At 40.1% G+C, this 17,354-nt stretch overlaps 1 protein-coding gene across 3 annotated transcripts in view; it reads left to right on the forward strand.

Annotated features, from left to right (window-relative positions):
- The first annotated feature begins 51 nt into the window (after positions 1 to 51).
- The window catches only part of LARS1 (leucyl-tRNA synthetase 1), a 30,131-nt gene continuing 12,828 nt past the window's right edge, over positions 52 to 17,354 (forward strand). The window contains exons 1-20 of one of the 3 annotated variants that reach the window (XM_080554848.1): positions 52 to 182; positions 991 to 1,109; positions 4,405 to 4,492; positions 5,184 to 5,264; positions 5,696 to 5,836; positions 6,929 to 7,090; positions 7,353 to 7,465; positions 7,859 to 7,922; positions 8,452 to 8,519; positions 8,860 to 9,085; positions 10,456 to 10,543; positions 10,645 to 10,721; positions 11,372 to 11,425; positions 12,347 to 12,487; positions 13,145 to 13,222; positions 14,230 to 14,315; positions 14,407 to 14,472; positions 14,573 to 14,655; positions 15,291 to 15,429; positions 16,931 to 17,143. In XM_080554848.1, coding sequence (XP_080410974.1) covers positions 177 to 182; positions 991 to 1,109; positions 4,405 to 4,492; positions 5,184 to 5,264; positions 5,696 to 5,836; positions 6,929 to 7,090; positions 7,353 to 7,465; positions 7,859 to 7,922; positions 8,452 to 8,519; positions 8,860 to 9,085; positions 10,456 to 10,543; positions 10,645 to 10,721; positions 11,372 to 11,425; positions 12,347 to 12,487; positions 13,145 to 13,222; positions 14,230 to 14,315; positions 14,407 to 14,472; positions 14,573 to 14,655; positions 15,291 to 15,429; positions 16,931 to 17,143 — 2,093 coding nt within the window. In that variant the 5' untranslated portion in view covers positions 52 to 176. Of the gene's footprint in view, positions 183 to 457; positions 730 to 990; positions 1,110 to 4,404; positions 4,493 to 5,183; positions 5,265 to 5,695; positions 5,837 to 6,928; positions 7,091 to 7,352; positions 7,466 to 7,858; positions 7,923 to 8,451; positions 8,520 to 8,859; positions 9,086 to 10,455; positions 10,544 to 10,644; positions 10,722 to 11,371; positions 11,426 to 12,346; positions 12,488 to 13,144; positions 13,223 to 14,229; positions 14,316 to 14,406; positions 14,473 to 14,572; positions 14,656 to 15,290; positions 15,430 to 16,930; positions 17,144 to 17,354 lie in introns of those variants that run through there. The other 2 variants (XM_080554847.1, XM_080554849.1) reach the window with 2 other exon arrangements.

A 17,354-nucleotide genomic window follows, 5' to 3' on the forward strand; every position in this document is an offset into this window, starting at 1 on the left:
AGCGCCCGAGCCCCGCGGCGACATCTTTGGGGGTGCTCTTAAAGGCGCAGCGCCCGGCCGCGGGACGGACAGGGCGGGGCGGGGAGGCCGGCCCCACCCCCCGGCCCCGCCGCCTTGGTACGGCCCCGGCGCGTCACGGGGCGCGGCGCCGCCCCCCGGCCCCTCCTCCCGGCAGCATGGCGGTGAGTGGGGCCGGCGCGGGGCTGGCGCTGCCGGCGGGCTCTGCCCGGACCGGACCGGCGCGGCGGCGGCGCCCGGGGCTGCGCGGGGCCGCTCCCGGGGCCTGGGCCCGGGCCGTGGCGGGGCCGCCCCGAGCCCCGCGGTCCGTGCGGGCCCTGCCGGGGGCGGGCTGCCCGCGGCGCTGCGGTAACGCTGCGGGCGCCCTGCGGGGGGGGGGGGCAGGCGGCGTTAGCGCCGGGGGCGGGCGGGTGCGGAGCGCCCCGCGGGGGGAGGCGCCGGGGAAGGAGCGCCGGGGGCTCGTGTGCCGCGGGCAGCGCCCGCCCCGCCCCGGCCCTCGGCAGCCGCCGGGGCCGAAGCGGCTCCGCGGCTCCGCGCTCGCCGGGGAAGCGCGGCCCTGGCCGCGGGGCTCGGGCGTCTCTGGGCTGCGCGGTGCTGGCGGGGTAACGGGCCCCCGGCGGGGCGCCGCGCGCGGGCCGGCACCGCCTGGGAAGGAGTCTGCCAGCCCGCCCCGCGCGGGGCCGAGGCGTTCCAGAAGGCCGGAGGATGCGGGTGGGCGCGGGCCGTTTGGGGCGTGGGGGTGATGTGGGGGTGATTGGGGGGTGTCGGTGGTGTTGGCGATGTTGGTGATGTTGGTGATGCTCCGTTGTGAGGTGATGCCGCGGTGTTACGGAGGCCAGGGAGATGCTCACGAACGCGCTCTGGGGCCGCGGCACCCGGCAGCGGAAGGGCTTTGGGGGCGGCCCGCAGCGCGTTGCGGTTCTGCGCTCGGAAACCTGTTCACCCAGAGTTCTGCTCTTCTTTGTTTCACAGGAACGCAAGGGGACAGCAAAAGTTGATTTCCTGAAGAAAATTGAAAAAGAGATTCAGCAGAAGTGGGACGATGAACGAGTCTTTGAGGCGAATGCTCCGGACACGCAGAACCGAGAGAGGTATCGTCACGCTATTTAGTGGTTTTATTGTCACTTATCTGAAGCTTTTTTCCAGGGAACTTTTTTTCCATCAATATCCAGGGAGGGGAAGAGTGGCCTCTTTGGAAGTAACAGTGTTCTTCCATCATCTGAAGGTTCTCACGCATGAAGTTAGCGTTTCCGTATCTGATGGCATGAAGCGGTGGTGAACACGTGCTGGCCACGTTCCAGTAGTCCTCTCGTTCCTTGGTAGTTTCAGTGCCATCTGGGATTTTAAAAACAAGATTCCTTTTTGAGATGTCTAATTTCTGGTGTGTAGGAACCTTTTTCAATATGGTAAAGGAGTAGGAGGGCTTGACACCCGCCCAGTCAGAAAGGATCTCTCCTCTATCTGTGGTGCGGTAGCTCAGGAGGCGTGTACTCGCTCTGCTTCACTGAGAATAGAAAATTCTTCAGCAAACACCTCGGGTCCTGGTGTAGGCTAACCTGTTCTGCTTTGTGTATAAACAGACAAAGGCCGGGTGTGTGATCATTACCATTACTCAGATGAGGTGCTGCAATCTGTTTTAGTATATGAACTGTATTGAAGTTGTGTGACTTGTTTGTTAGTCACAGAGCTTCAGTTTGGACTGCTCTTGTTGCGAGCTGCAGCTTCAGCAGTGTTAGTCTCAGGACTGCGTAAATAGTGAATGACACATGTGCCCCTAAATGGGTCAGACAAGTTGAATCCTAAATCTAGGAGGCATAATAAAAGTGGTTGTGTGGGTACACTTGTTAGCATTGTAGAAATCTTTTTTGGCTTAAGAGAAACGCAGTCTGAAATTTAGGGTTGTAATTAATACTTAGTTTCTGACTGAAATGAACGTGGTAGGTCAGTTTTACAATATTGAGCAAACATGAAATTTCAGCGTTCACTATGATTACGTATGACCACCCTATAAATCAAGAAAAACTGCCTTGCTAACTTGATTTTGTTACACTCTAGTTAAAACGTTGTGTATTTACTTCAGGGCTTTGTCATAAACTTCTGTTTTCATAAAATAGCTGGTACTACTAAAAGCTACCCTAGAAGAGAGAGAGAGGTGCTGCCGCCATGTACGGTTCTGCAGTCGTTCCTTACATAGTCACAGTGGGACTTCATCCTGTGCAGGAAAAAGCTTTACTTGTGATGCTTTTTGTTAAGCTGAGCTCTTAAAGCTCCATGGTATTGTGATAGAACTGCTGTGAGAGATTTGGTGCCATTCGTGCAATTTTCAATCCTAGGAAGTGATAGCAAAAACATCCGCATCATTACTAAATATCACAGTTATTCAGAGAAAATGAGCCAGGAGAGATGACTTATAATGTGGTTGATCTTTTCCAAAACTCAGGCTTAATAAATTCTTCGCTATAATTTCTGCTTAGGCTTAAGGGGATTCCCTAGGAAAGAAAACGTCCTTTACTTAAAGGGAATGGTGTTCCACCACAGATCTTCTTTGGATGTTTTAATAGCTAGTGATGTTTTTGTTTCATTTCAGTTACCTGACCTCAGTTCCAATCCCTGCGTTTCGTTGCATTTCTGCTTCCTTGCTTAAAGCTTTCTCTGCTAATGTGATTTCATTGTGTTTCTAGAGGTGCTGTGCCTCAACCACGTCTTGTTCTTTGCTGTTTCCATTTCATAATGCCCTTGATAGGATTACCTATGTTCTTTTATTTTGTTCAAATAAAATACCTTTTGTTGATGTTATCTCTGTGTGTGCATCTGTACTGAGTTATCTGTACTGAGTACGTATACATATGTACATATCTGTACTGAGGCATTTTTCCATTCCTTGTTGGTGTTTGTCGCTTCTAATTCATTTGAACGGCTGTGAATTTTATTGCGTTTTTCTTACTTGTTAGTTGATTTTTTTTTTTAATAGAGCATTCTGCTTTTAATCTGTGCTGATTTCAGTTAACCTAATACTTTACTTTGATAATGGCCACCTGGTCTTGTGGGAGAATATTCCTGAGCTGCTATCTGCTTATTATAGAAGGTGCTTCTTTTGTTGTTTAAATTTCTTCCCACATGTTTGGTTTCATTATCGCTCTTAGCTTTCTGAAATTGCTCCCTCTAAAATACCAGGTACGTGTAGCACTGGTCTGGTCTCTTCACTCTTTCCCCAGGACAGATACTGCCTGCTCTAGTGCCTGAGCAGCTACCAAATTTTGATTTTGTGTGAGTTCCCTTGTGGCAGGTGCAGTACTGCTCAAGCAGAGAGGGGCAGCTTCTTGGTTACCTCGGTCACAGCTTGCTCATGACTGTAAGAGCTGTAAGAAATGGTGAATTACGTTTGTGACCAGCTGAGGAGCGAACGGAGCGGTGCCGCCACCAGGAAGAGTATCTGACTGGCGGAGGGAGCATGCGGTGGGATGGGGAAGGGCTGCTTAACTCCTGGCTTTTCTCCTATCTCAGAGTAACCATGAGAATCTTGTTTAAGCCGGAAGCTGTGGAAATGCTGAGCAAGCTTGAGAGCAGAATTCCTCTCAAATCAAGAGGATCGATGCTCCTTACAGTATAGAGAGCCTTACTTGTGAAACAGCTTTAGTGGCTTGGGTAAGGTCTGAGTGAAAAAGCAGTGACCTTGGCAGCATGAGGTTGGTTACTTCTTACATGGGAAAGTCAAACTAAACCAAGATAATAACTGAAGTGTTGTAACAGGTGGCAGCTTCTTAAGCTATAATATTTTGCAAGTAAATAAATGACTTAGCTTTTATTTATGCACACTGATATTATCAGCAGTAGTGTCCGAAGGGTAAAGGCGAGCCATGGAGGAGAGGCAGTTCTGCGAAGGTGGAGGCAGAAATTTCAAATGTCCTAGATATCTAGAAATTATTTTAGATGTTTTCAGAGGTCAGATTATGATAATATGTATACAAAATGCTGTGCAATAATACTATTGTTGAATATTAAGTGATTATTTACAGCGTACCACTAGTAAGGCTGAACTCAGACAGTGAGAGATTAAATACATTATTTCTGTAAGCCTTTGCAGTAGTTTGTTTAGAGAATCAGGATTAGAACTTCCTAACTTTGGAAGACAATTTTTCAAAGTTTCTTTGTGATGTCAGTCTGATTTTTTTTTTTTTTAAACATGATAAAACTTGTTAGTGTAGCAGTGGTTTACAATCAAAGACTCATGATATTGCAAGAAAAAAAAGTATTTTCATGTGACTGTGAGCTGATAATATCAGAACATACCATGATGTTAACGGTATTATTTATGCTTCTCCTGGTGCTCACTTTCAAAGCATGGTTCTATGTTCGTATGCTTCAATTCTTTGAATTTCTTTTCAGCAAAGGAAAGTACTTTGTTACTTTTCCTTACCCCTACATGAATGGACGACTTCACCTGGGACACACATTTTCTTTATCCAAATGTGAGGTAAAATTTTCCATTGCTAATACCTTTAAGGGCTTCTTCTAAAGGAGCTAATGCTACTTTTGTAGTTATGTGCTAATTTTATAGTTAAATGTCAAGCTAACAGAATGCCTTGCTAATTACTTCATAGATTCAATAATGATGTATTCAAACTTCCCTTTTTTCATATTTCTGGAAGCAATATTGGTGGCTGAAAAGAAAGACTACGTATCACTTTTTTTTTTTTAATTTGTTCTGGGAAACTAGAATGCAGGTGTTTCCTCTGGTTCTTCCTTCACACTTGCAGATATTTTTAGGAGGTGCTGCTTCCTATTGTTTGTTTAGCTGCTAATTAGCACAAACTTCACAAAGAACCGTATTGTCTTTTTTGTTAGTGACTACTGTGCTCTATTACCTGTGTGTTAACAGGTTTTAGATATTAATGGATAGGATTCCACAAAATTCATTTCTTCTTTGCATTCTTCACTAGTCAAAAACAGCCCCCTGAAAATTAGGAAGACTTTGTGCTTAGGCAGGCCTGGTAACAAAATGTGTTTTTACTTTTTCCTACAACTAGCTTCTTAGATGCTGTTGGCTGCATTTGTTTCTTTGTAGCTTCATGTGGAAAAGGAATTACATTTACGTTTTGGGAAGGGTGTTGATTTAGCCCTCTGCCATTCTTGTTTCATGTGTTTCATTTTTCCACTTTTTATAGTTTGCAACTGGGTATCAGCGGCTAAAGGGAAAGAGTTGTTTGTTCCCATTTGGTCTACACTGCACTGGGATGCCTATCAAGGTAAGAGTTACTGAGGGCTTTTTCTGATGCTTTCTATGCGTAAAGTTACTTGGAACATTGACTACTGTCTGTCTGGAACATTATGGTAATTTATTCAAAAAATTATTAAGACAGTGTGATTTGGAACCTGAATTTGTAGTAAAGATGTGTTTTGTGCTTGAACTATGCAATATGACATACTAGAAAATAAAATGCTTCAAAATTAAGTCCAAGTAGTTTTATTTCATTTGAAGGAAATCCTCACTGTAAGCATCATCCTGCCCTGGCAGGATTTCTTTAAGTTGCAAGGTCTCCCAGAAGGTCATGCAATGTCCAGAAAAAGTTTGAGTGTTGTAGTAGAACACAGTGTTATCAGTAGAAACTGATCCTTGTCAGTTGCTTCAATCATAGCTACGGAAAAGTGCTGATAGTCTACCAATAACTCTATTTAGGCTTGTGCAGATAAGCTAAAAAGAGAAATGGAATTATATGGCTGCCCCCCTGAATTTCCTGATGAGGAGGAAGAGGAAGAAGAAAATTCTGTTAAAAAAGAAGAAGAGTTTATCATCAAAGACAAAGCAAAAGGGAAAAAGGTAAAGTTGATTAAACAAGGACTCTGGGTTGGTAGCTGTGCTCAAAAAGCTTCAAAGTATGCATCATAGTTCGTTCTTCTTCCTACACGTACCTCAGAGAAGCCTGTGATAAAAATATTTTGATTGTTTTTTCAAGATAACTTGGTCCTTTTAAGGTTGACTTGAAAAAAATGCACTTCCTGCATGGTTCCAGAGATGCCATTTTAATACATGAAAACTTAATGATAAGCTGGTGCACTGTTTGATAGCCTCCTAAGAGAAATGAGATCATCCAGAGTAATATAATACTCTGAATGTTTTGCTGCACAGAGCATTCACAAACTATGAAATAACCCTGCTTTCTTAGCAGTAGGGGTTAGATGTGCTATTCTGAGTACTCTATTGTAAATACCCTAAGGAAAATCACTCAAAATATTGTGACTTATCCGATTTGTAAGAGATGTATGATTTTAGGAGTATCACAAGGCAAGGAAAGAATCAAGTCCAGGAAAACTTTAGAGGTGTTCTAATGTGTATAATTTATTCCAAAGAGATTGTTGCAGTATAAGTATTAGATTGAGGATTCTGCCTGTTCTGCATCAACAGTAGATAGGATCTTGATTGCTCTTGCAGATAGTTCCAGTTGGGTAGAGACATAAGATAGCTGAAGGACAATAGCTGGAAAAAGTAGTATGAGCAAAGTACCAGCAGGAAAGGCTTTTATTACAAGGATTTAGTATAGGACTGCTCCACCTTTTCATGGTAAAAATACACATTTGTTTGACCAGCACATCAATTAACTGGTCGTTTCTTGCCAGTTTCTCATGGCACACATTTTCTGCAGATGTATCGTGATAAATCTAAGCATGTGTCAGTTGAAAAGGGGGGAAGGGTACTAAATTGTGTGTAGTTGAACATGAGCTAGGAAATGAAATACTGTAGATCAAACTGTAGTTGTCTTCACTGTGAAAGGCAACTAGAATATTCATATTAACTTCTATATCTGGAAATAGAAACCACAACGTAAGTGGAGGGAAAAATGCACTGGAGCATATGAAGGTATTGTCAATGTGAGAACGTGCAGTTTTTTTCTAATCACAATTGTCCTGTTAGAGTAAGGCTGCTGCCAAGACTGGGTCTTCCAAATACCAGTGGGGAATTATGAAGTCTTTGGGTCTATCTGATGAAGAAGTAATTGGTTTTTCTGAAGCCGAGCATTGGCTGGATTACTTCCCTCCCCTTGCTGTCCAGGATCTGAAAAGCATGGGATTGAAGGTAACTGTATGAAATCTAAAATTCAATTATGCAAGCAGCCATACTTGACTTGTTACTACATTTGTGGATACGCTTCTTTTGTCTTTAACATGTCAGCTCTGAAAGACCAAGCACATGCACATTGCTCCCTTAGTAGGATATGTACTTGCAATATGTTTTTGGAGAAAAGTGTCTTTTGTAGTTTTAAAGTTAGGGTTTTACAGTAATTCAAATTTCCTTGAATTTCTTTATTTACTTACTAGAAACTCTTACACATTTCCAGGTGGATTGGAGGCGTTCTTTCATTACCACAGATGTTAACCCTTATTATGATTCCTTTGTGCGATGGCAATTCCTTACCTTAAGAGAAAGAAATAAGATTAAGTTTGGGAAACGGTAAGCCTGCCATGCGTTTGTGAGTTTGGATAAACTCAGCTTTACAAAACTTGGAGCCCTGTGAAATGTCTCTAGAACTTGCCTATGACTCAAATTAAACTAAAATCCTTTTATTTCAAATGCCCTATAGACATTGTAACATAGTGTGTTTGTTGTGCTAGCTGCGTTTGTGAAATAGCGTCCCTGTGTTTTAGTTTGACAACAGATGCCGACTCAAAGCAAAGTAAGGTCAATACTGAAAGCTCTGGCAAGAACTTGCTGGCGGCAGTGGAAACAGAGGCAAAATTTGAAAATACCATTTAGGGAATCTCCCTTTGATAAGGAGCTTTTTTCCTTCTCTTCATCTACAGATTATTGTATTTACTACTAAATGAACATATACCTTTTTTTTAGATACACAATTTATTCTCCAAAAGATGGACAGCCTTGCATGGATCATGACAGGCAAACAGGAGAGGTAATATTTTTAGTTGACATTTTTATGTGTTGCTTATGGTTCTTAAATACCGAATGGAAAAAATGTATCTTGGTCAAATGTATTTTGTACATACTGAACTATCTGTTCTCAGTTGTCAGTACATGTGAAAATTGAATGAACTCCACTTTTGAGAATACTTATCCTGAACTATGGATAGTATTTTCCACTGTAGCTATTTTCTGTGGTTGTCTGGCAATTTGTGCCACCAACATCACTACAGCATATCATTATCTATTTGTTGAAACAAAACAAATAAGCTTTTGTTATGTTGCTGAGATAGTTGCTGTCATGAGTAAATTTTCAGACAGAGGAATAAAACAGAACCCCTCTCTTCAGACTGCATTTTATTAAGCAGCCATCTGTATCAATGGAAATATGATTTTCTTTGAAGAAACAACTGGTGCTTTCAACAGCATTTGTGTTAGGTTACTACAGAATAGAATTTATTTTCTTTACTGCTTGAGTCAACTTCATATATTGATTGGTGCATTGTTTATGTGAACTGTAGGGTGTCGGACCTCAAGAATATACTCTAATAAAAATGAAGGTGTTAGATCCTTACCCAGCAAAGTTAAGGTAGGTCTTGAATTCATAATGGCAAATAACTTCCATCTTACGGCCAGAAGTAACCATTAAATTAGTCTGTTTTACCTAATGCAGAATTTAATTTTGTAGTGTTATTTGTCATGCAAAGACTTGGTCTCTGTTTTGAGCTGCCATATTCACTAGTCTGTGTGGAACACAAATTGGGAGTTCAAAAACTAAGTTAAATTAAAAGCCCCGCAAAGAAGCTTAATGAGCCACTTTCATCCCTTAGGAAATGTTACTTACAGTTCGTATTAACTTAAGAGCATGTCTTGTATTACCCTGAATGTTTTCATTTTGCTGACTTATAAAATACTTTTTCCCCCCCCAGTGGCCTAAGAGGAAAAAATATCTTCTTGGTGGCTGCTACGCTCAGACCAGAGACCATGTTTGGACAGACTAACTGCTGGGTTCGCCCAGATATGAAGTACATCGGCTTTGAAACTGTGAATGGGGATATTTTTATCTGTACGCAAAGAGCTGCCAGGAACATGTCCTACCAGGGCTTTACAAAAGATAATGGAGTCGTACCTGTTGTCAAGGAACTGATGGGAGAAGTAAGCATCTTGCAGCTTGTGGGCCAGGTTTATCTACTCCTGTGAAGCTTACTTATACTTAAAAAGGTGGCTGTAGAATTCTGCTTATAAAGAAAATAGAGGAACTACAAAAAAATCTGAGTGTTAAGTAACTTGAAAAAAAAAATTAAAAAATGCAAAAGAGCTTCTTTGGCAGCTAGTACTACATTTGGGAGATTAACCAGATATACTATCTCATTGACAAATGCATTACTGTTGCCTTAGCATTACTGATAAATGAATGATTTAGGTAGCATTTTTGTGCGTGCTGGAAAGAGTGATGACTCTTCTGTGCTAGGAATGGAAAAAGAAGAAAAGTAATAGCTGTAAAGTAACAGCTGTAAGGTATTATGTGAAAAAGACTGGTGCTGAAGCTTCCATTTTTGTGAATACAGCTTTGTTAGTTTTGTAGTTGAATGTTAGTTTTTGATATTTACGGAGAACAGAAATTAAAGGGTAGTAAAAGCGTGGTTACTGGCATTTGTTCATCCTAATCCAGAGTACCTTCATGCTGTTTACATCATTTGATCTTTGTTCACTAAAATTTCTTTCCATCCTTCTTGATCCTGCTTTGCATGAAGTAGAAAGTACACGTTTTGATTCTTCATTAGTAGAGATGATATGAATCCAAGCAAATTAGAGAGGGATGAAGACAACTGCAGCACCTAGACTACCTCTTGTCAGTGCATAAATCTTGACAATATGCTTTTACTGCCTTTAGTTTAATCTAGCTTTTGAACGTGGTTAGTTAATTCTTATAAAAAACAATATAGAATAGATTCAGTAGGAAGGGACTTACAGAGGTCAGTGAGTCCAACTGTCAGACTACTTTGGGGCTGACCCAAAGTTAAAGCATATCATTAAAAGCACTATCCAAATACCTCTTGGCTGACACCTTGTGCCTGTCCATGTCCACCTCTCTAGGAAGCCTGTTGCAGTGTCTACCCTCTCGGTAGTGTCTTGATGCTGATGTGATCAAAATGTTTGGATGCAAACTGTGTTCCTGCTTATCTTTTTCCAGCTCTAGACTTTCTATTTCAGTAATTTTGCTTTGCTCTGAATTATTTTGTCAATATTATCTGCTATTTGATTTTTTGACTAGTAAATAGTCCATGTATTATCTCAAATGGTACACAGATGCTTTTCTTAAGTACTTCCTCCTTGTCTAACAATACACGTATTTGTTTATAATATGTGGGGAATGCACATGTTTGCATATGAATGCATATGCAATGCACATGAATGCATATGTTGCACATATGCAAGTTTAAAATAGTATCAGCAAGAAGAGCTTACTCGGCTAGACTGAAAAAGTGCTGTTTATAGTAATTATATTCTTTTGCCCCATGTAGGAGATTCTTGGCGCTGCACTTTCTGCACCTCTCACCAGCTACAAAGTTATATATGCTCTTCCCATGCTCACAATCAAGGAAGATAAAGGTAACGTTGCAACAGCTTCTTGCCTAAGCCTGTTTGATGCATGCTGTACATTCAGTATGTTGACTAATCTTTTTATCTGTTTTATCTTTCTCTTTGTCAAGGAACCGGAGTGGTAACAAGTGTCCCTTCTGATTCTCCAGATGATATTGCAGCCCTGAGAGATTTGAAAAAAAAACAGGTCAGTCTCTTACCTGAATCACTTGTCTTTCTATTTCCTTTCCGGGGTGTGGAGCGACAAAAGGGGATATCCAGTGGGTAAAACGAAAGTCCCTTTGGTTGTAGTTCTGCCATCTCTAACTTCAAATCAAAGTAGTTAAACAACAAAATAAAACCAGCTGAGGTCAGCAAAGTTTTTATTCTCAGTCTTCAAGGAGGGTTTTTGAATGAGAATGATGTCACTTCTGTATCTTAACATGCAGAGAAGAGTGTCAGTGAAATGGAAATAAATTCCTGTTGTGAAAATAACTTCCAGAGATGAGAACTCTGTATGAATTCAAACTTTCAAATGAATTTCAGCTACGTAGAGTAGCTGTTGCTATCACAATTTCAGAAAGGCATCAGTGTCTAAACAGCTGTCCACTGGCTGTTGAAGTTCCATTCTACTCGGCTCTAGTGTGGCTTTTTCCATCTTAGAAATGTATTCGTTCTGATAGAAAATCACGTGAAAATGAGACAGGGATTAAAGTCATGTGCGAGAAATGGTGAGCACGTAGAGAAGCATTTTTGTTTGCTTTATAGTAAAATACTATGTCCATGAAAGGCACTAAAAACCTTCGAAGATAGAAGAGTTTACTTCTATTCATGTTGTGTTTTTTCTGAATTTCAAAGGCTTTGAGAGTGAAGTATGGCATTAAAGATGAAATGGTCCTGCCGTTTGAACCGGTGAGTACACCCAACTGTGTGCATCAGCAGTACACATGGCTTTGCATTCACTGATGAGAAACGTGCCAGAACTGCCTGCCTCTCTCAGAATTTCTGTCTGATTTCTCCCAAACTTCTACTTTTCAGATGAAAGAGATATGAAAACATTAAACTTTCAGTTTTGTTATAGTTGTAATATTTGGTCTGTTAGGGTTTGCAGTCAAGATTTATTATTCTGTGCTATACCAGAGTTAAATAAAAGTACCAATTTTTGTGAAAATTACTGTTTTGGAGAAAGTGCATCTTTACATCGATAACCTATTGGTTGGTTAAAACTTAAAATAATTATCTTGCCTTCAAGCAAGGCTGCATCTGTTCTGTGCAAAGGGCTGAAGTCCCTTCCTATTAACACAGACTCATGGCTGAATCAGTTTTCATTGGAAAACAGGTGACGGGTAAAGCCATCCCAACATTGTCTTATTACCCTTGCTTCCACAGGCTAGCTTCAGTGCTGGTATAACTTGGTGCTGGCATGATGTGAGGAGATAAAACTGGGTTATTTTTTGTGGGAGAGCAGATCAGAAGTCCCAGCAGGGACCACCAAGAATTCTTGAGCTTATCAGTGGAATTGCGCTGATACTTTGTAAATGCCTACGTAACTTGATGACTAATAGATGCTGCAAATCTACGCGCAGAGTAGTACAACGTGCTACTATATCATGCAGCACAAACACAATAAGTAATAATCGCCTCTTGTTTCCCTTCCTGATCTCTGGTTCAAACTCGTGTTAGCCTAGGGCCTGCAAATCAAGCAAAATATTGTCTCTTGTTCAGTGCATCACTTCTTGTGAAGTATATCAAATCTACAAGACAAATCCTTGTGTAGATATTACATTGAGATAACTTGAAGTCAATATGTGACGCTGTTTTGTTAATTCTCAGGTGCCCATCATCGAAATCCCAGGATATGGCAACCTTTGTGCTCTATCAGTCTGTGATGAGCTCAAAATCCAGAGCCAGAACGACAGAGAGAAACTTGCTGAGGCCAAGGAGAGAGTATACCTGAAAGGATTTTATGAAGGAGTAAGTAATAAAAGATTTGGCTTAGTTTGATTGGGAGAAAAAAAAATCATGGGGCAAGGTAAATAAAATAAAAAAAACAGCAGGAAAGAGGGAGTTTTGTTTGTTTTTTTCAAGAGTCCATTTTTCATTAAGAATTCTTCTGCAGTTGCATTCTACAGTTGGAGGAGTTGTGTAGAAATGAAGAAAGAGAATAGAGAAATGTGTGAATACAAACTGAGGCTCATAATTTGGTTTCTTAGCAAGTGGTCGCATTAAAGAATTGATCCATTTTGTTAAAGTATTGATTTGGAAACCGATAGGAAAAGATGGCAATATATACATTTTTTTTGTCTCTACTCGTGTAGTGGGTTACTCTGATGTAATCCTCAGCTGTTTTCTCCTAAGCTGGAAAGAATTTGCTGTTCTTACTAGCTATGTGGGGTTGCCTATACGCATGCCAACCTGTATACAACTTTGTTTTAGGTAAAGAAGATTGTCTATTAAATAAAACCAACCAAACAAACAAAAAATAAACCAACAAACAACCTGAAAGCTTGATTCCTATTTGTGCACGTCAAAAATCCAGTAATCGCTATTTCTTTCTTAGATCCAAATACCTACTGCACCTATTTCTTCTTAATTTAAAAACAATTAACTCTCTTGACTCATCTTTTACAGGTAATGTTGGTAGATGGATACAAAGGACAAAAAGTTCAAGATGTCAAGAAACTTATTCAGAAGATGATGGTGGATAATGTATGTCGTAGAATGCACACAGCTTCTTCTAAATCATCCATTTTGTCTTTTTTCACAATAATCGTGTCTCTGAGGAAACCTCTTTTGTTCTGCAGTCCTCTTCATGGTTCTTAGGGTAGCTACAGAGTATATGCTACTGCTCAAATTGCTTGTGTTCTTTGGTTAAGTGGGATGAATAGCTTAAGTAGAGACATCTTATTCCCTGCTTCATCCCATCACTTTGTCTAGGAAATATTTTGGTCTGATTTTCATCTTTGATAAAGCTGTGAGATACTCAAAGTATAGGATCTGAACTTATAGGCTTTTTCAAGTAAAATTGAAGGATATTCATTACATGCAGACACCCCATTTCTGGGTGGGGCTCATCAAGCAGAGGAGAAAGAGTAAATGAACAATGATCGTCATTACTCTGATAAGATTTTCCCAGTGAGGACTGGAAGTGAGAGAGGCATCTGTTACTTTGTCAATATTTGCTTGCCATTGCAGCATTGTTATGTTCAGCTTATAACGCTTTATACTGTTTCATCCTCCATCAGAATATATAGTCTGTGAAGGAAGAATTAAAGCTCACTGTTCTATTTTTCTTTGCCTTCCCAACCTTTTTTTTTTTTTTTAAATAGTAGCTGTGATATTTGTTATATGTTTTAGATTCTGCTGTAAATAACTTTTTTCCCAAAATAGTTTCAATTGCTAGGAGCATAACTAACGAGTAATATTGTTTTGCTTCTGTCCTTTTCATAATGAATGGAGACATTCTTCACAGAATTATGTGAACTGAGGCATCTAGGAGGTACATAGTCAAATATTATCCTTATTTTACTGAAGCAAATACTGAGGCAGAGAGCCAGTGCAGTTATGAAGGCCATGCAATAAATGCTGTAAAACAAATTAGAATAAAAATGATGGGTGTTAGATGCGAGGATTTTCAAGGCTCTGCTAAGTTAGCTTTATTACCCTTTATCTTAGCTTTATTGCCCTTTTAGGTGTATAATGATCTCTTCCCATAGGATGAAGCCATGATTTATATGGAACCTGAGAAACAAGTCATATCAAGGTCTACTGATGAATGTGTCGTGTCCCTTTGTGACCAGTGGTAAGTGAAGTAAAGCTGTAGTTAAAGCATTACTGTCTAGTTATATCCAACTTGTTGATTGCTTTGTTACATAAACTTTTCATGGCTGTAGGTATTTAGATTATGGTGAAGTGGACTGGAAGCAACAGGCATCAGAGTGCTTGAAACATCTAGAGACGTAAGTTATAAAAGCAGATGTAAAGAGGAGAGATTGTTTGCTGGTGATGGTGTTCTAAGAAGACTGAGAGGAGTGATTAGTAATAGCTTATTTCTTACAGATTTTGTGAAGAGACTAGGAGAAATTTTGAAGCTACTTTAGGATGGCTACAAGAGCATGCATGCTCAAGGACGTATGGGTTAGGTAAGCAAAAAACGTATTTGCTCATTGCTTCATGAGTATTGTACTCATTACTTCATTTGGAAGGCTGAAGTGTACCTTGGATCCAAAATGGTATAGTTAAATCTGTTCTACACTTATCCAATTTAAATCTTGACCCAGCATCCCAGAGAAGGCACCCTTTATCTTGTAAACTTGTGGCGCTAGGGGTAATCTCTGGCTTTTTTTTTTCTTTTGACTGGGCAGTTGGTTTGGAAGGAATCTTAGCAGAAGGGACTAATTCCATTTCTTGGGTGTTCTCCTCAAATGATGACTAGCCTTTGGCATGTGTAGCCTGCAAGGTGTGAAAGCAGGTGCAGCTTGACATGGGACAGCTGTTATAACTGCATTATAATCTGCAACAAATAATCATGAATTAAAATTTGTTTGTAAGATGCTGGCTACAAAAATGGCAAGTATTTTCTCTTGAATAAAATTTTCAAATGCACAGTTGTTTTTTTTTTAAAGGATTTTTAAATGTGTAAGCATGAGTACTTGCAGAAGGAGAGAGATTCCACTAAAAGTCATGAACTGCTAATGTATGCTTGGATGTCTTGCTTGTTAGACCTGCAAGTAGGGATGATACTGACTGTCTGATACCTGGCTTCCATCTCTTCCAGGTACCCGTTTGCCTTGGGATGAGCAGTGGCTGATAGAGTCTCTCTCTGACTCAACTATCTACATGGCCTATTACACAGTTGCTCATCTGTTACAAGGAGGGAACCTGAGGGGCCAGGGAGAATCTCCTGTAGGCATTAGGTAAGGAGAGTGAATCACTAAATTTGCTTGTTTAATTTTGTGTCCTCTTCTGTCCTGTTCTTGACAAAGACTTGCCAAGCAGGCTGATTTGCTTTTGTGTTTAAAAGGCATTACTGTCAAAACTTAGCTTGCTTGTTAGATAAATTGTAGCAATTCTGTAGAGAAATACAAAGGAAAAAGGGAAGTAGTACTGTGGCCAGAGAGAGGGAAGGAATGTCCTTGAGAGCAGAACCTCTCCTGTGTTCAAACCTCTCTAATTACAGAGGGGTTACCTACACACTAGTAGTGTCTGGGAACAAACTTTGAAGTGACCATCCTTAGCACTGAATTACAGATTTGATGTATGTAATTAAGTACCTAAAATTACATTGTGCTATTACATGAGTAGATAACATCTTTCTTTTTAGTATTAGCAAATACATTTTTTTTTAACTAAGACTAACTCTGTGGGGTACAGTAAATAAGGGATTCATGGCACATCATGTCATTCGTCATTCAGATACAACAATCTTTAGCAACAAACATAGAAACGAAGTCACAGCACACAATAGTAATTTAAAGCATAGAGCAGAACCACCAGAGCTAAAGCAGAAAACTGGTGCATATAAGACTGTTCTGAACTGGTGGTATTGTCTGTCATTTGAACTGTGTTTAATATTTGCAAAAGTAGTTTGGGTTCAGAAGTTTTTTTCCTCTCTGCATAATACAGGGCCAAAGCACCTTAGTAGATGTTAAAAGATGGTAAATGTAGATTTGACACTATTTAATTTGAAATGTTTTCAGGTAGTATATGGTAGACTCCAGTGAAACTCCAAGAAGCTAGGAGTAAAAAACTATGTAGAACAATTTTTTTTAACTTGTGGATCCTACTTCCAGTAATTGCTAAAACGTGTCTTATTTGATAGTAATTTTGAATGAATTTGGTATCCCAGCTCTGTGTTGGTAATGAGGGGTGAAGGGTGCACAGGAAACGGGACACATTTTTCCATGTAGGAAGGTGATCTTGAATTGTACAGAAATTTTCTTGTACTCCTGCTATTCTACTTTCATGGAAACCAGAAGGAATGACAATATGACCCAGTGCAAGGAATGCAGAGAAACTTACATACTAATAGGTATTCATTACAGAATTAAGGTCACAAGTGGTGCCTAGAGGGGAAGGCATTTGTAAAATAAACAGGTTTTCAGGACATTCAAGATTATACTTTAATTATTAATTGCTTTTTCTTTACAGAATTCCTTATGGTTATTAGGAAATATCAAAGGACGTTTTAAGCAGGGCATGGCCTGAGCTGGTACTTCTGAGTTCTGATTTTGTATTTCATGTTTGACTCCTTCAATTTTGAACAAAATGCCTATATTCTTTTTGTTCGTGTTTGCTTTTCAAATGGGGAGTATGTTGTGAGAATGAATCAACAGATATAAGAAGTTTTATTCAAAATGCTGTGGCTTGTAAGAGGAGTTTTTAATCTCAGATTGAGATGTCAGTAATTCTGTGCAGGGCACATCAAATGAGCAAAGAAGTTTGGGATTACATCTTCTTCAAGGCAGCTCCATTTCCTAAAACAGATATTCCGAAAGAGAAGTTGGACAAGCTAAAGGAGGAGTTTGAATTTTGGTATCCTGTGGATCTCAGAGTCTCTGGCAAAGATCTCATTCCAAATCATCTCTCATACTACCTCTATAATCATGTGGCTATGTGGTCAGATCAAAGGTAAGTTCGGAACTAATGCAAAACACAGGTGTGCAGGAGATAAAGCTGGAGAGTTTTTAGTTTTGATGGTTTTGCTAATTTTTTTGACCACCTAACATTCAGGATTAGCTTAAAAACTTATTCTTTATATCAGTGTTTTTACCATTGTCTATACTAGAAGATATTGAAATTGAAGGTTTTTTACCCTTGTTTTTCCTTTTTATTTCCCTAG

This window comes from Anser brachyrhynchus (assembly GCF_964034855.1).
Source record: "Anser brachyrhynchus genome assembly, chromosome: 14".
Lineage (NCBI taxonomy): Eukaryota > Metazoa > Chordata > Aves > Anseriformes > Anatidae > Anser > Anser brachyrhynchus.